General features: G+C 37.7%; 2 protein-coding genes across 4 annotated transcripts in view; both read left to right on the top strand.

Moving 5' to 3' along the window:
- Positions 1–106: 106 nt before the first annotated feature.
- On the top strand, positions 107–17,152 carry LOC310641914 (uncharacterized protein). Of its 2 annotated transcripts, none has more exons than XM_083365249.1 (4): positions 107–2,370; positions 4,125–4,200; positions 4,949–4,995; positions 12,598–17,152. In XM_083365249.1, the coding sequence occupies exons 1-4, from the start codon at positions 2,262–2,264 to the stop codon at positions 12,828–12,830; spliced, it is 465 nt and encodes a 154-aa protein (XP_083221375.1). In that variant the 5' UTR covers positions 107–2,261; the 3' UTR covers positions 12,831–17,152. The 2 variants fall into 2 exon arrangements, with proteins under 2 accessions (XP_083221375.1, XP_083221376.1); XM_083365250.1 differs by lacking the exon at positions 12,598–17,152 and adding an exon at positions 5,894–7,114.
- The window catches only part of POC1B (POC1 centriolar protein B), a 66,791-nt gene continuing 58,520 nt past the window's right edge, over positions 10,302–18,572 (top strand). For both annotated transcript variants that reach the window (XR_014492800.1, XM_083365248.1), the window contains exon 1: positions 10,302–10,316. The gene's annotated coding sequence lies outside the window, so the exon portion shown is untranslated. The remainder of the gene's footprint in view (positions 10,317–18,572) is intronic.

Genomic DNA, 18,572 nt, shown 5'->3' with positions numbered 1-18,572 from the left:
ATATTTTACTTGAAATACATAATTTTATTCTGAATATATAGCCTGTTCTGTATCTGACCTTTTACTTTGTGATATGTACCTCATTAGGATTTCAATTTGAAATATTTGAATCAAATTTAGTTAAATGTATGGATTCAAACCAAATTAATATTTAAGACAAATTAACCCTTGCAAAAATCGATAACAGAATAGTCTCAACATTAGATAATAATCTAAACTGCATATATTGATATAGCAGCAATATATACTACAAGATGAAGCAACAATCTGATAGCTTTCCATTTTGTTGTGTTTGAATCCACTTTGTTCTTTTGAAATAACATGAAGGATTTCTGGTTTTTATAGCATAAAATAGGGAATTGGAAATACAAAAGGGGAATTGGCAGAACCATTTACAATTGGTTTAATTTTCAATCCAGAATTTAACTGCTTTAGAATCTAGCATAAAATGATGGTCCAGTTGTAGGCATTGTGCCACTTTAATAAAATAAACAAGAGACTTGATATTGAGAATATCCTTCAGTCTGAGCAGATTTAGTCTTGGGGATATCATTCAGGAATCCAAAATCATTTTTGTGAATGAATGACTTTGTAGTTAAAAAGATACTCAAAAGTACATTTTAAATACTTACATCTTTTCTTTTTATTTCAACTGGTGTTTTCATCTTGCTAAACAGATGAAATTCTGAAATATTTCTATTTTGTCCACATCACAGTTGCATACACAGTTAATAACTTCCTCTGACAAAGGATTCCAGTTTTATGTTATAAAAAACAAAATGTCAAAATAAATCCTGTTTGCTATAACCTTCTATTACAGAGTCTCCTAGAACATTTTGTCATGACATGGCACATTGCAATGCTAAAATAAATAATTTCCACATAATAGTTGTTAATTATGGATATGTTCTAGATAATGTAAAAAGAAACTGGCTTAAATTTAAAGGATTGCATACCCTGTTATTTTTTTATGACTTTTCTACTGCTCTGCAGCCAGAATACTGGCTTAGAGTTATAGAAATTGGAAATCCAGTACATGTAGAGAGCAACAATTAAGGGAAGACAGTAAAGTTTTTGTGTAAAGTTTTTCTATTTATTTAAAATCTACTATTAATCAGTTTAGTTTGGTGTTCCTTATATTCTAGTATTGTGAGAAGAAAATCTACCCATTCCAAATAACAATTATGTAGCTGGTTGTGAAGGACCATTCTACATGACATGGAAATTAGTGATAAGAAAGTTAGTTGCAAAGTTTTTTTAGATTTTGGCCATAACTTTCATCCTTTGTGTTTTGATTTTTAATCCCATAGAAGTACAATCTACTATTGTGCATTTATTTGCCAATATAACATGTAATTTAAGCTAAATGAAATTCAGCATGACAATTTATCATCATCTTGTTAACTTTCTTTTGGTAACTGTGGTTGCAAAAAGGAAAATATTGAATTAAATTTAAATCTTCATGGTAAAATGGAATTAATATTTAGTCCTGTAGAACTTTAACTGCCTTTGGAATTATTATTACAATTCTTACTTTAGACACTCCGCTCTACCACATTTTATGAATAACTAATAATTTAATAATTTAATTTAATTTAATAATTTAATTTGTATACCGCCCTTCTCCCGAAGGACTCAGGGCGGTGAACAGGGCAATAATTGCATCCTATTGTCCCTTGTACATTAATGCTTACGGTACAGTTTCCTTTTATGTCTATTTGGTGCACAAATTTTGTGATGAAAACGGTTCTCTAAAGGGGAGTCAGATCTGCCTGATGTAATTGTTTAATAATTTTATTATTAAATAATGATTTTAATAATTTGTGTTTATGAATAGTTTAGAGTTGTTTTATTGTATTATTATAAATCATACAAAACCCTGACACTGGCATACAAATGTTCACAAATTAAAATATTCAGCCTATATATTTTCATACACAGATGTGATTACATGAATACTGAAATGATTATTTATAATCTAATGCTTGTTTCTAGGTTGAAATGTTTCTGAAACGGAAGACTGTGAAACAAAAGATTATTTTACTTAAATCTAAGGAAAAAATCGGCATTGACTTAGCTGAAAATAAAGTGCCATTAGGCATAAGGTTTCTCTGCTAAAAGTGCAGCTGCTTGAGAAAGTTGCAGATGTGGCCCATCAATGGACCATGCAGCAATTCCTGTGGGGCAGGGAGGATTATCAACAAAATTAGGATGGCAGTTGTGGCAGTGCTATCAAAGTCCCATTTCTTTCTATATATAGTATGTACAACATCAACATGCAAAAGGTGTGGAGTTTCAGTTATGCTGCTATCATTGGCATTTTGACCACCAAAGGATTTGTGGGCTCTGAAGCATTTATTCCTGTTAATTGTAAGTACTACACAGCTGTTTGAAAACATGAATTGATACACTGCACAATGAGTATTAGTTTATTATTATTTAGAGTACTTGATTAAATATGATGGAAAGCTGTATAAATCAGCAACATCTGCAAGGCATGAACTAGTAAGACAATGGAGGTGTCATGATCTAACACTTGCCCTTCTTGTACATGTATCACGTACAAAGGAATCAGTCTTGGGTTTTGTCAAACAATTTGTACTCTTTCTCATACACTCTGCTGGAAATAATGGCCTATATATCATAATGGCTTAGAAATACTATGAAACAAGTAATGAACAATAATGGTACCAAAATGAATTTTTCAACCTGCATCTGAATCTTCCTTGAGTACATAAGTAAACATTGAAAGCTGTATGCCATTTTAAGGCAGTAAGATGCAGAGAGAAAAGAAATAGCCCTAAACACAGTTTTGTTTCTGTTTGATTTGGATGTTGTATGTGTGTCATTTTATGTACTGGTGACATTTTATCATTCATTTTAAGGCATGTATTTCAAAAATATGTGTAGTTTTGTTTCTAAACAATACATTTTGCTGAACATTCCCATTGTGTGGTATGCTGAATTCATGTATTGGTACATCTATTTTTTGCTTTTGCTACTCAGTCATTCAGTTCACAGGCTTCCATTTTTTGATAAAGGAGATAATACCTCAAAAGCACCATTTTTTAAAGCAGAAAAGAAAGCTTGAAAATTATGTCTATGTGCTAATTAGTTCTGACTTCTGGAAACTGCACAAATGGTAAAGGTAAAGGTTCCCCCGCACATGCGTGCTAGTCGTTTCCGACTCTAGGGGCTGGTGCTCATCTCCGTTTCAAAGCCGAAGAGCCAGCACTTGTCCGAGGACGTCTCCGTGGTCATGTGGTTCCGTGTGCACAAATGGTACATTATCATAAACTGTCTCCAATAATAAAACCATATTTCTTGTGAGAATACACTTGAGAATACATTCTTTGGTCCATACAATATACTGTTTATTCCCTTTCTTCAGCTTTCTACTTTTTCAACCGTGACAAAGGTAGTACAAGAAGTTTTTCTAATGACCAAAAAAATTTTTTGTTTGCTCAAGGAAGTTCTTATCCTTTATTTGACTTAGGGTCAGTTGACTAGTTCTTGAATATGTTGTTGTATTCTTAGTACCCCACATCCATAGTTTGAGCTCATACTTTCTCAATGTCTTAAACTGGTGTACATAGTTACTGAATTTTTAAAAAAATATTTATTGCCAAATATATGCATTATCTGTTATCTTCACTTCTTTGCCATAAACTATGAGTTCACTGACAATATTGGTTGGCATTAGTATTTAATATTAGGATAAATTTTCCATTTTTTATTCTTACAATTAAATCCAAAAACAATACCAGCTAATGTAGTGGCATTGTCTGCATATCTCAAACTTTTACTGTTTTGACCTCCACTTCTTATTTCCACTGTCCTCTTCCAATGTAGCCATTGTTAGATTTGAGCAAAATTGATATAAAGATAATATGTATCTTCCTCTAACATCCATCACTATTCTTGAACAATTGTGTTTCACAAAAGCCAGTTGTCATTTCTTTGTTGTGAAGGTCTCCCCAAAATTAACCATAATATATTTCTGCACACCCATTGCCTTAATATATTTCACATTTTGGCAGGAACAACTATAAATAGATACAGTAACTATTTTCAATAAAGTATAGGTCTCATATTCTCTTTTCTTCTCATGTTATTTATGTTAGGCTGTCTTACCCCATCTCCTCTGCCTTTTCTGAAACGTGCTTCTAATCTGACTGTTCTCTTTCCGTGGACTTCTGGGTAAGTTTAGCAAATTCTGAGCAAATTTAACTTGCATAAAAATTAGAATTTACTTAATAGTTTTATTCTCTTTGTAGAGGCTTATTTTTCAAGTAGTACAATATATCACATTTGATCTAAAGTGATTAGTTTTGGTCCACCTGTTCATTTATTCCTAAAATATGTCTAAATAGTTTAATCACATTTAAGATCCTTAATTAAATGATGAAAGTACCACAATCTCATATGTCAAAATTTAATTTAGTGGGTATTTAGAGACTCTTAATTACTTCAAAACTATTTTTTTCAAATTGTACATCAGAGTTCTTGACTGCATAATTTTCTGGTATCTCAATTTTAGATGATTTTGTAATGGATTAAAAAATGTAATACAAGTAATATGCCTATATAAAATACCCCGGCAACAGTTCAGTTCCTAGAAGAAATAATTGTCCCATTTTTTCCCCTAGGCACTTAACATATATTTATTAAAAGATTTGCTTTTTGAAAAATAGATACAACTGTTAGAATAATTTTTTATTGCAAATATAGTTTTTTGGATTTATTATTTATTAGGAATGTCTGCAAGGCATTCAAATATGGCTGTATTGTTTAGACTTTATGAAAAAAGAAAGTTCAAGTAAGAAAATGGATGTGGGAAGTTAATCTTTTAAGCACATTGCAAGACGCCATACATCTGAATTATATAATGTTTTATGGGTACCACACAAGAACTTACGGTAATTACCTTTTTTTCCGCTTGAAACAGAATTGGACCATATGAAGCAAAGATAATAGAAGCAAGTGAAACACCTAGTAGGTTACCAGACTTGATTGAAACAACAACAATGTAATATTTCTGCTATTAAATGATGCCAGGGTGAAACATATGAGTCTCACTCAATAAATTAACATTTTATGTTACATTGATATAATAGTAAAATGTAGCACTGAGAATCATGTTTTGCATAATATAGGTATCCCAAAGATTACAATAATTGAACTGCCTGTTTAGCTATATCTTTATGTATCCAAAAGTAATAACCATTGAATCTTGACAAGGGTAAAAGTTCCCATCTGGAAGACGCTCTCATTGAACAGTGTAAGACATATACAAATGTTTTTGCCTTAATACTATTAAGAGAGAAATCATGGTGGTTTTCTAAGTAATATTTCTCCTTTAGTGAGGCATGTGAAACTATAATTAATTAAATTTGTCAAATTTATTTTCTTCATGTTTTGATGCAACATATTGACAGCAAACTTAACAGATTACAAAAAAAATTGTCATCCGTTCTGGATTTACAACAGTTTAGGGGATTGATAACATTAGTAATTTATATTCTCATAAAAACTTAAATAAATCATTCTGGTTCTGCAAGATTTGGAAAAGGTCTCTCATAGGATCATAAAGTAAACTTTTAAAACGTATTGCCTCAATAGGGATTTTCTTTTTAAAAAATTGATCAATATATGGTAATTTCATTCCTTTGCTAAGATTATTACACACAAAAATTATATAAGTAGTACCCATCTTATGACCAAAATTGAGCCCAAACAAAGAAGTGGCTTGTTGCTAAGCAAGGCAATAGCTAAGTGAGTTTTGGCCCGTTTTAAAACCTTTTTTGCTACAGTTGTTAACAAATCACTGCAGTTAAGTGAATCATGTGGTCATTAAGTAATTCTGGTTTCCCCCATTGAATTTGCTTGTTAGAAACCAGCTGGGAAGGCTACAAATGGTGATCACAGGACCTCAGAACAGTGCAACATGCTAGTTGCCAAGCACCCAAATTTTGATCATGTAACTATGAGTATTCTGCAACAGTTCTGTGAAAACCAGAATGTCACTTTTTTCAGTGCCATTGTAACTTTGAATGGTCACTAAACAAATGGCTGTTGAGGACTACCTGTATCTCCATCCTGAAGATGACTTGTAGCACATATAAGGATGTACTTTTCATTACCTCTTATTTTTAATTTGATTTTGGAACCACTGGTTTGTTTTTACTAAACAACTGGAATACATTTTCAGCATAACGGTACCTAGAATTCAATAGAAATTCTTATTACGTACCTCATTAATATGTTTTTATAGCAGAGCATACTGATAATATACAAAACAACTGGAATACATTTTCTATAGAAATATAAAATAATTGGAGTCTTGGTGGGCTGCTGGAATTGTCTTAAATATCTGGAAATTGTTTACCAAAGTGACATTTTTATTTTTTCCCCTCGGGTTAGAAATGATAAACATAGATGGGTAAAAAATAATCCCACTGATGTTATTAGAAAAAAATAAATGTAAAAATGGCAATTGATGTATTGATTTAAAGTTCTGTCCTTTTAAATTGTTTAAAATAGCTGTATAAAATATTAATGACAGTAATTGGAACTGAACTGAATTTATATTATGGTTATATACAGAAGAGAGGCATAATTTTGCAAACATTCAGCTTTATATTTTTACTTGATTTCTCTATAGAATGCAGGTAAACATTTGTTTTTATAATTGTACCATTTAGTTTTCATTCTGTACTCAATCGAAAAAACAGTGTTTAATATGAACATAAGATGAGAGTAATTCATCAAGATTCTTTTCACATTTCCTGGCACTTTGAATCTTGAAAATGGATTGACTAATAATGTTATTAAGTTTTAAATGTCAAATAGCTGTGGGGACACTTCTGAGGCATGGGTTTATCCCACTTATTATATTTAAATAATTATAAACTAATATCCTAATTTTCATAAGTTAGTATTGATCAAAAATCAATGTGATTTAAAGATATAAATGTACTTTTTCAATTACATACAAAGATTTGTAATGTATATTAGAAGAAATAAAATAGTAAAGGATTAAAAAAGTAAAACAATTTTAAGGGTATCTCATATATATGAGTTTTATATAATAGTTTTAATTAAAAAATACCATATTCTACACTAGAAGTCCTTTAGCAACCAAACTAGGAGCACCAACTTGTTTGTTAAATGAAGAAGATGTTAACTAAACCACGATTGTGCTTGCGATCTTACATCAGCTTTCCTTTAAAAAAGTTGTAAATATGAGGATTGTCACAACGTTATTTTTCCATCACCAGTATAATTGTGAATGGTTATTATAGGAGGGAGTAGCTAAACAAGGATTACCTGATTCTATTTCTATGGAGAAAATCTATGTAGACAAGTTGACTCATTGAGGAAAATCTCCCTGTGTGGTCACCAAGAGTTGGCAATAATTTGATGACACACAATCATATTCTATTACAGTCCTCTATGAGTTGTTGTTAGTTGTGAAGTCGTGTCTGACCCATTGCGACCCCATTGACAACGTTCGTCCAGGCCTTCCTGTCCTCTACCATCTTCTGGAGTCCACTTAAGCTCACACCTACTGCTTCAGTGACTCCATCCAGCCACCTCATTCTCTGTCGTCCCCTTCTTCTCTTGCCCTCAACCTTTCCCAGCATTAGGCTCTTCTCCAGTGAGTCCTTCCTTCTCATTAGGTGGCCAAAGTTTAGTTTAGTTTTTAGTTTTATTAAATTTTTATACCGCCCTTCTCCCTAGGGACTCAGGGCGGTGAACAGGGCAAATGATAAAAGTACAAAACTACAAAAGTTAAAATAGAATTAAATTAATGCCCAAGATAAAACAGTAAAATATACAAATATTTAAAAACCCAAATTAACTCCCCATCAGGCCAGGCCAGCTTGTTCAAACAGGTGGGTCTTTAACCCGCGCCGGAAGGAGCGGAGATCCGGTGCCATCCGGAGCTCCACCGGCAGTTGATTCCATAAGGCCGGGGCGCCCACAGAGAAGGCGCTCCCCCTGGGGGCCACCAGCCGGCATTCTCTGACTGGAGGCACCCTGAGGAGGCCCTCTCTGTGGGAACGCACAGGGCGGAGGGGGGTTGACGCCGGCAGCAGGTGGTCCCCGAGGTATTCCGGACCCATGCCATGTAGTATTTGAGTTTCAACTTCAGGATCTGGCCTTCTAAAGAGCTGTCAGGGTTGATCTCCTCTAGGACTGACCGGTTTGAACGCCTTGCAGTCCAAGGGATTCGCAGGAGTCTTCTCCAGCACCATAGTTCAAAGGCCTCAATTCTTTGGCCCTCAGCCTTTCTTATGGTCCAACTTTCACAGCCATACATTGCAACTGGGAAGACCGTAGCCTTGACTATACGCACTTTTGTTGGCAGGGTGATGTCTGCTTCTTAGTGTGCTGTCTAGATTTGCCATGTCTTTCCTCCCCAGGAGCAAGCGTCTTTTAATTTCTTGGCTGCAGTCCCCATGTGCAGTGATCTTGGAGCCCAGGAAAATAAAATTTGTCACTACCTCCATTTCTTCCCCATCTATTTGCCAGGAATTGAGAGGGCCTGATGCCATGATCTTGGTTTTCTTAAGTTTCAATCCAACTTGCACTCTCCTTCTTCACCTGCAACAAGAGGCTCTTTAGTTCCTCTTCACTTCCTGCCATTAGAGTGGTATCATCTGCATATCTTAGGTTGTTGATATTTCTCCCAGCAATCTTAATTCCAACTTTTGATTCATCTAGCCCTGCCTTTCTCATGATGTGCTCTGTATATAAGTTAAATGGGCAGGGCGACAGTATACAGCCTTGCCGGACTCCTTTCCCAATTTTGAACCAATCAGTGCTTCCATGTCCAGTTCTCACTGTTGCTTCTTGACCCCATATAGGTTTCTCAAGAGACAAATAAGATGGTCTGATACTCCCATCTCTTTAAGAACTTTAAGACTTTAGCATAGTCAATGAAGCATAAGTAGATATTTTTCTGGAACTCCCTAGCTTTCTCCATGATCCAGTGTATGTTGGCAATTTGATCTCTAGTTCCGCTGCCTCTTTGAAATCCTGTCTGTACTTCTGGTAGTTCTCAATCCACATACTGCTGGAGTCTAGCTTGTAGGATTTTAAGCATAACTTTACTAGCATGTGAAATGAGTGCGATGGTGCGATAGTTTGAACATTCTTTGGCACTGCCTTTCTTTGGAATTGGAATGTAAACTGATCTTTTCCAATCTTGTGGCCACTGTTGAGTTTTCCAAATTTGCTGGCAAATTGAGTGTAGCATTTTACTACATCATCTTTTAAGATTTTGAATAGCTCAGCTGGGATACTGTCACCTCCACTAGCTTTGTTGTTGTTCATCTTTCCTAAGGCCCACTTCACTTCACGTTCTAGGATGTCTGGCTCGAGGTCGGTGACTACCTCATCGTGGTTATCAGGGATGTTAAGCTCATTCTTGTATAGTTCTTCTGTGTAATTTTGCCACTTCTTCTTAATCCACTACTCCCTCTGTTAGGTCCCTGCGATTTTGGTCCTTTATCATGCCCATTTTTGCATTAAATGTTCCCTTCATCTCTCCAATTTTCTTGAAGAGATCTCTGGTCCTCCCTATTCTATTGTTTTCTTCTATTTCTTTGCACTGTTCATTTAAGAAGGCATTCTTATCTCTTCTAGCTATTCTCTGGATTCTGCGTTCAGTTGGGTGTATCTTTCTTTGTTGATCCGGAATTAGGGGACAGTGTAGGAAATATCAATTGTGAATGTGCAGATCGCCCTACTGTCTTTGGGCTCTTGCATAGTCCTGGATGCAGGGTCATGAAAGGAAAATACCCAAGAACATACGATATCTATAGGGAAACACCCAGAAGGGAAAATGTTTGTTACTTTTGCTCTCTTATCTATAGTATGCCAGACCTACTGGGTGAAATCTTTATCATATGCGTGTCAGCCTTGCTGGATAGCTTGCTTATGTAACCAGAAAGAATAAGTACAAGGATTTCTTGTGTTTCGGGGCTGCTCTCATTTAGAGGAGCTCGTCTTTTTGTTCAGCTGAATAAAAAACGTAAAGCTTGAAGGCAACTTCTGGTTTCCTGTATTTTTTACCAGGAAAACCTCAGAACGTGCATATCATTTTTGGTGAGCCTGGTTTCCAGGAGAGGTGCTTGGTTGGTCCTAGGGAGGCTCAGGAAAGGGGAATGTACCGAGCGCGCTCCCAGATTTCCTGGAGGTGCTCCCTTCTTGACTCTTCATTGTGGTTTTAACAGGAACCAGTTTTTTTTCTTCTTTTTGGTTGCCTTTTACTTGGTTCCTTCATACTCAGGAGGGCTGAAGGTAAGGTAGGACACACAGATATACATTACTTTGTTGCATCGGCTTGCTTGGGGAGTGTGTGTGTATGTGTCTGTTTCCTTGAATTATTCCCCACTGTTGACCAGAGCTGGGCGGAAGGGTTAATGCCAGCCACACCTAGGGCCCCCCTCTTTTTGGGGGTTCAGGGGGCACCTAGAAAGCAAGGGGCATTAATCTTGTACTCTCATGCTCCAACGGGTTGTGAGTGGTGTGTGGTTTGAGGTTTCTGGTTGCTCCTTATATATATATTTCCCGCTGTTGGCCAGGCCTAGGCGTGATATTGATCTTGGCTGAAGGTCAGTGGATCTCTTCTGGCCCAACAGGCTGTGCAAGTGGTGTGAGTGACTTGGGCTCAGCCCAGAAAGACCAGTTAGACTCAATAAAAGGGCAGTTAGAATGAATAAAAGGAAGAGATGTGTCCTCAGCCCCTTTGATTGTGTCATAAGGAACTTTGGTAAGCTTAAAACCCATCGGGATATGAAATTGAAACTGATTAAATACAATGCCCTCTAATACCAGGGCATACCCACTGTTTGGCCCACAGGGGAAACCATAAATTTGGGAGTTTTTCAAACCATGGAGACTTTGCTTAAAGAGGCACGGATCATGATCAGCACACTTCGTATATATTTTTTTCTGGACCTTACATGTGAATAAGCAGGTGCTTAGAGACTGGGGGCTGTGGTGACCTTCCATGGCACAACCTTTTCCTGCTTTAGCTTCTGCTCCACCACCCATGAGGGGATCTACTCCCTCACAGGGCAGATAGCTGTTAGGATTGGGGATACTGATGAGGTCCTGGTTCGTACTCCCTTCTCCACATCTGATCTTTACATATGAGAGGACTGGTTGGGTTCTTACACTGACACCCCACACAAGTATTCTGAATTGATTCTGTCTACTAACTAACCATGCTGGATGTCTTTTTAACAACAGAGGAGGGGCATCTGGTAGGCAATGCTACTAAAAGGAAGGAGGGTTCTTGATCTGCAACTTAAAGGTTTCCAAGATATTATTATCACTGCATTGCAGATTGCCCTCCCTAAACAGGAAATATGGGCATAATTTATGATGTTCATCAGTTGCCAGCTGAAAGTCCCAGTGACTTCCTTGAGCGCTCCAGATGTTAAGTGTGAATTACAGAAGTATTTTTTTGGCCAGCCGGATCTCCATGACCCGCCATTGGAGGAAGTAGACAGGGACCTATATACATGGCAGCAGTTTTATGGGACAGGGAGAAAGGCTAGCTGGCTATGTTGTGGTCACATTGGACCAGATAGTGGAAGCAGCAGCTCTCCCTGCAAGTACTTCAGCTCAGGAAGCTGAACTCATTGCCTTGACGAAGGCCTTGAAAAGTCAGACGGTGAGGTTAATATATTTATAGACAGTAAATTTGTGGGAAAGTTTGTGTTATACATGCACGTGGGGAGTGTGGTTCCATCACCGCTCCTATTAAATTTGGACGGGACATTTTCAGGCTATAGGATGCTGTTTTGCTCTCACATCAGGTAGCTGTCATGCATGTGAGGGCCCATGTTAGGGTTGGTACTGTACATGGAAGAGGAAGTGCCTTGGCCAACCACACCTTAAAGTCTGCCACATCAGGTCCGCTGTCCCCTTGGTATAACGGTGCACTTGTACCCTCATGTTTGCCTGTGCTGGCTCCCACATATGTGCACTGGATGGGCACAGAGCTTCTGAACTAGATGCTGTTTATCGTGGACGTAGGCTGTAGAGGGATGGGAAGTGCCTTCTCCCAAAAAATGCATTGTGGGCCCTCTTACAAAACTTGCATGCCAGCACTCACTGGGGTTACAAGGCCATGGCTGAGTTTCTTATAATGGACTATAACGGGGCCGTCACAATAATCAGGTGATGTGTGATTTGTGGATGTAATGACCTGTGGAAATTATTAAGTTCCCCTTGGGGAGGCTTGGGGCTGGTCATGATCCTGCTAGTTTTAGGAATTTGATTTTACTGAGTTGCCATGGACATGGGGTTTTTGTGAATGCTTTTTCTGGACAGAATGAGGCCTTTCCCTGCCATTATCCAGCAAGAAATTCAGGCCCTGGGTTTTGTTTGGTGGTTTCATCTGTCCTATAGGCTCCGGTCTTCAGTACACATGGGGAGGCCTGTTTCCCTTTGGGATGGTGTATGGTCAGCCCTTTCTTTCTCATTTGCCTTATCCACTTCCCTCCCTGTTGTTGGAGACTAGGCCCTCAGAGGATGTATACACTCTTGCTAATGATGTTTCTTTCATTTCTCAAGCTGTTCAAGCCCTCCATCGTCCAGGGGTGGATCATCCACTCCATCCTTTCCTTCCTGGTGTTTGGGTGCTTGTCACGTCCTGGACTGCTTCTGGCCCTTTAGCTGACTGCTGGACAGGGCCCTTCATTGTTCTTCTCACTACCCACTTGGTGGTCAAGGCTGCTGGACTTCGTGCTTGGATTCATCACGCTTGTCTTCGCTCATCTTCACCACCTTCTGACACAGAGAACTGAGTTGCCTGGACTGTGGCCCCTGGTGCTGAGGAAGACCTTGGGCTGAAGCTTCTGTTCGAGGGCCAACGCTAATCTGTATGCTGGGACTTTTTGGTCATCGTGATACCTGTGCCTGCCGGGCTTCTACATGGGCGATTTCTTCTCACTGGCTTCCTGCTTGCTTACATCGCGGGTGTCACTTCTCTCTCTTGGCTAACATCTGGTTTTTTGGGTTCATCCCTTCTTTATTTTTTTAGCACTCTTTTTTCTTTCCCTACTCCATGCTCTCTTTTGCATGGGGGATTATGGGCGATGGTCAGCTTCAATTATGGGAGGTGGTCCCCACTTTCCCAGTCCCTCTTTGGGGACTTGGGGCTCCAACATCTATATACTGGATATGCTGAATCTACCCACTTATATCCCCCACTGGTATACGTGGATTGGCCATGAAAACTACACCCTTGGAAGCCTTCATGTTCACCATGGCCAATGTAACAAGGGGCTGGACTCTTCCTGTGTTTGGGGCAGGAAGATTCTTCTTCCAGAGATAAGTTAGGGATCTATACACCTTGCACAGTCACATGGAAGGTCAGTACTGGCACGTGGCATGGTTGGCATAGATGTCATCAAACCTTTGGCCTTGACTACAAGAACGTCCCCTCTGCTTTGTAATTCGTTTGGAACAATGGGACTCATGACTTATATGTCTGGTGTTGAAAGCTTATATGCCTAAGGGGTTGGAAGGCAAACCAGGCATTTATCTTGCTAATCACTCAGACTGGTGGTTCCTTTGTGATCAGTTTGCCTGTAAATCTTTGCCAGCTTACTGATCTGGTACATGTACTATAGGGATTATCTTTCCCTCTGTTCATATTATCCAACAGAAGTATACCATTCATCTCATGGAGGAAGGAATTAGAAATTACCCTAAAAACCTGAAGATTTCTACTGATACTGTATGGGGATGGTTTAGGGAATTATTCTTGGTACTCTCTTTGTAGTACTCCTTGTTCTAGTATCCTGTTGTGTCATTCACTGCTTGCCCCTATTCACCTCTGCCTGTCCTCAACAATGTGGCCCGGATACTACAGAAGCCTATCCCGTATTCATACTTTTACGCACTGCTCTAAGTATGAAAAGGGGGGATTATGTTGACCTGGAATTAGGGGACAGTATAGGAAATATCAATTGTGAATGTGCAGATGGCCCTACTGTCTTTGGGCTCTTGCATAGTCCTGGATGCAAGGTCATGAAAGGCCAGCAAGGAAAATACCCAATGTCCTAACTTACCCAAGAACATACGATATCTATAGGGAAACACCCAGAAGGGAACATGTTTGTTACTTCTGCTCCCTTATCTACAGTATGCCAGACCTACTGAGTAAAATCTTTATCATATGCGTGTCAGCTTTGCTGGATAGCTTGCTTATGTAACCAGAAAGAATAAATACAAGGATTTCTTGTGTTTCGGGGCTCCTCTCATTTAGAGGAGCCCGTCTTTTTGTTCAGCTCAATAAAAAACATAAAGCTTGAAGGCAACCTCTGGTTTCCTGTATTTTTTACCAGCAAAACCTCAGAACCTGCATATCATCTTTTTCTCCCTTGCCTTTCACTTCCCTCCTTTCCTCAGCTATTTGGAAAGCTTCCTCTAGCAGCCATTTTGCTTTCTTGCATTTCTTTTTCTTTGGGATGGTTTTAGTTGCTACCTCTTGTACAATGTTGCGAACCTCCGTCCATAGTTTTTCAGGCACTCTCAAATCTAATTCCTTAAATCTATTTGTCATCTCTACTGTATATTCATCAGGGATATGATTTATTTCAACCCTGAGTGGCTTAGTGCTTTTCCCTACAGCTGAGCATGACACCTGCCTGGCTGCCCGGCGGCACTCTTCCTCCTGTCCGAGGTTTTCATTGTTGTGAGCATTTCTGTTGAGGATTGGCAGTGAGGGTGGGGTGGGGTGTGTTTGGTTTTTATTCCCCCGGTCTGCTGAGTGGTTGCAGCAGGTTTTGGTCACTTCACATGACCCTGGGACACTGACCGTCATAAATATGAATCAGTTGCCAAGCATCTGAATGTAAATTGCAAGACTCTGGAGATGCTGCAACATTGCAACTGATTGGCACTTTTTCTGGGCTCAGCAGAAGCATCAGGATCAACACCGAGCTCCAGCTAGAGCCTGACGCTGATCCTGGCGCTTCCACTGTGTCCTGACAGCCCTGCAGCTCCAGCCATCTCTCACTCAGGCTTGTGTGGTGCTGCCATTCCCCTCCCCCGCTACTTTTCTAGGATGGTCGCGTACCACCTGCCAATGTACCACAGATGGTATCCGTACCACTGGCTGAAAAGCCCCGCAGTAATCCATGAAGGATTACTTCATGAGTAGTTTGTTCTTAAATTGGAATTTTTAATCCATTATTTTTTTAATTCACTGAGCAATTGGGACCATACATTTATTTTTCCAGTGAATTTCTTAACAATAAGAAAGGTGCAGGTAACATTTTCATTGTTCAGTCATCAATTTCCATATACTAGTATGTAATTCAACAGAATATGGACATCTGAAAATATTAAACCCTGTCAGATTAATATCTGTAATGACTTTCCCAGAATATGATGTTAGGACACTGGAAACCAGTTTCTAACAGTTTATGAAGCATTACTTTCATTGCAATTCCAACAAAGCAATAATTTACTCATTTCTTTGATATATCAATGCAGTCAGGGTCTAATCAATCCAAAATACTGTACCATTTTTGTTGACTAATCCATAGCCTAAGATTTATTTATTTATTTTAATTCCATTTATATCCCGCCCTTCTCCGAAGACTCAGGGCGGCTTACAAGCTTAGCAGTAGCCTTCATTCTATCTACTGGAGTTTTTGATACAGACATGACAGTTCCTATTGTTTACACAAAGTGGGGGGTCAACAATTCTTTGTTCCATTCATTCTTTAAAATGTGTGTATTAAATTGATTTCATCAATTAAATTGATTTATCACTAATAAATATATATAAATACTAATTGTGGGGGGTTGCTTTGTATGTTTTAACCATCAGTTCTAATATAGATTTCTCTCCAAATTAAGATCTCAACAGAAATCATAAATACTCCCAGCAAGGGTATTTATTCTTATATGAAGAGTTATTGATTTGGCAAATATTGGGGAAAATGTTCAATTGGAAAGATTGAACAGTACAACCCTAGATCACCAGTATGTGTTTGTGTTCATTATCTGATTATTATGAAAAGACAGATCAATACTATCTTGTTTGGTCAAAAATATATATTTAAAATTAAGTTTAAATGATTTTCTAAATGTTTCTCTTTTTTTTCTTGAACTTATGCTTACAATAATAAAAACAAAAATCCTAAAATATACAATGTAATATTCATTACTTTGATAATTTAGTTTTGATTCATTCTTCTCATAGTCTGTTTTTACTGCATATATGTCCATCAGAAAACAAGGCCTCATCTTTCTATACTAACTCCACATGTTAGTATAGAACAGAAATTTCCTTGCATCAGCTTCCGATCTATTTGTGAAAGTTTATTACTCTTCTATGAAAAGTGACCTCCAACCTAAGTATTTCAGAAATAGTTTGTTATTGTCTTCATCCAGGTTTGATTTCAAAGTTCTTTTTCCTAGTGAATTGGGTCCCTTTACACCTCTAGAGCCCAACTGCTGTCATTCCATTGTAAATTACTCTAGGTTTGACTACTCCCTATTTGATCTTACGATTGAGGGTGATCCTACTTGCAGGTCATCTCATTTTTGCCACTTGAATCATTGAAAGTAGTGAGCATTCCAACAAATGTAACTGTGAAATTAAAGAATATTATTACAGTGAAGCTTAAATACAATGCGTCTGAAAAATATTCAGAACTGATCCATTAATAATAATTCTCCAGCTTCAGTTATTCTCATGATTCATTGTGATACTGTTAAAAGCTTTGTATAAAAACATTTTTTCTATTTTATAACTTTCTGGCCTGTTTACTGTTGATGTTATTGGTATACTATTCACACAAAAGTATGACAAAATCATAACTGGACTATTATAATATAGGGCAATAATGGAAGAGAGAAATGAAAGCATTTGTATATAAATGTTTAGTAGTTCAACTGCATTTATTTAACTAGTTTTGTGATTTTGAAAACACCTGCATGAGACTCTCCAGTGTACTATGTTATATTACGTTGCCTTTAGTGTTCCTGCCTCTTTGAGCTTGAACCTTTCAATTTGCTAAAGATAAAGTTGAGCAGTTTATTGACTGCTTTATAGATGATGGAACATTTACTGTGTATTGTTTTAATACAGTTAATGCATTATGCTGTATTTACTGATTCTTTAGCTGTTCATTGGGACCCTCCCAGAATTAATATGGATAGCTATATTCAGTGCTTTTTTTGTAAAAGAAAAATGTGCCAGAACTCACACGTCATACAACCCACCTTGTCTACCCTACAAGGTTCCATCCAAAAAAGGTGCCAGAACTCTGTTCTGAGCGTTTTATGACAAAAAAGCCCTGGCTATATAAATGTTTTAAGCAAACACCCCTTCAATTAAGTCAATGCAGCATTAGCACTGGTACCTTTTATACTTCACTAAGCTTAACTATTGCAAGAGTAGTCATACAACTCCTTCCTCAGAAGTCAGACGTTTGATGTGTACGTGTGTGTATTGGCTAAAAAGGCAATTGTCATGATTGCCATCTTTAATTTTCATAATCTGAAAAATGGAACTTTTTTCTATAAAATAATGTTTCTACTAACATAGTTGAATATGTTAATTTTCATCCATGTTATCAGTGTTACTACTTTATATCAGAATATTTCTTAAAGATCATTAATTGATCTTTTCCAGGCAACTTGTCTCTTCTCAATTTCTGCTTAGAATTTTACAGTATAACTATAGTATCCTGCTTTGCTGCACAAATGCTGTACATGCATCAAACATTAAGCACCTCTTTCGTTGTTTCAAAACATTATAGTTGAGCTATACTCCAACATCTTATTTATTGTTTTCAAGTTAGACAATCTAACCAGACTGTTTAGGTGGTACCTTTTCAAAATATCCTGAAAGCAAGACTTAGAGGAGAAAAATTCAATTACTTCTCCAAGGTAATTTTTGAACTATAATTTGTGGGTTTTAAGATAGGTTTTTCTGTAAATGATAATATGAGCTGGAATCATCAATGCTAGTAGTGGAGTTTGATCTTATATTCTAGTGGCTTGCCATGTGATCTTGGAGGTATTTTGGTTGGAGCTGTTTACTGTTAGCTGTTTGGCAGTTTCTTGATGGAGGTATTGTTTAGTTCTTGACTGTTGATCTGAATTTAATCTTGGAGTCAATGCTCATCTAGGTGTTGATTGCTGATGGAAAGTTGTTTTGTTCTTTTTGTTCCCTTTTTGGTTCTAAACAAGGAACCACCAAATAAACTAACAGTAAATAACACTAGCACTTATGTTACCTGTTATGTACTGGGCTCTTGAGGAATACCACGTGGGTTGCTGGAGCAGCTAACGGCTCTCCAGCAACCCAGACTACGTCTCCGGTGCTGCAATTGGCTATCTCCAGGCGGCAATGGTTGATTCAAACCCATTGGCTGCCGCCTAGGGGTTAGACTATATATTGCAGATAGTTGCAGCCATTTCCCCAGTACAGTTTCTGCACGAAATAAACTATGAGTTACCCTGTACTCAGTTACGCGTCTTCATTCCTGCGCCAAAGAACCTGCTATTTAACAGTGGCGACA

This window comes from Vipera ursinii (genome assembly GCF_947247035.1).
Source record: "Vipera ursinii genome assembly, chromosome: 6".
NCBI lineage: Eukaryota > Metazoa > Chordata > Lepidosauria > Squamata > Viperidae > Vipera > Vipera ursinii.
This window is presented reverse-complemented; position numbering and strand designations above follow the sequence as displayed.

Coding starts and splice junctions, on each gene's coding strand:
- LOC310641914 (XM_083365249.1), top strand. CDS start 2,262: ATGTACAACATCAACATGCAAAAGGTGTGGAGTTTCAGTTATGCTGCT. Junction 2,371..4,124: donor AGCATTTATTCCTGTTAATT/GTAAGTACTACA, acceptor TATTTATGTTAG/GCTGTCTTACCCCATCTCCT. Junction 4,201..4,948: donor CTCTTTCCGTGGACTTCTGG/GTAAGTTTAGCA, acceptor CGCTTGAAACAG/AATTGGACCATATGAAGCAA.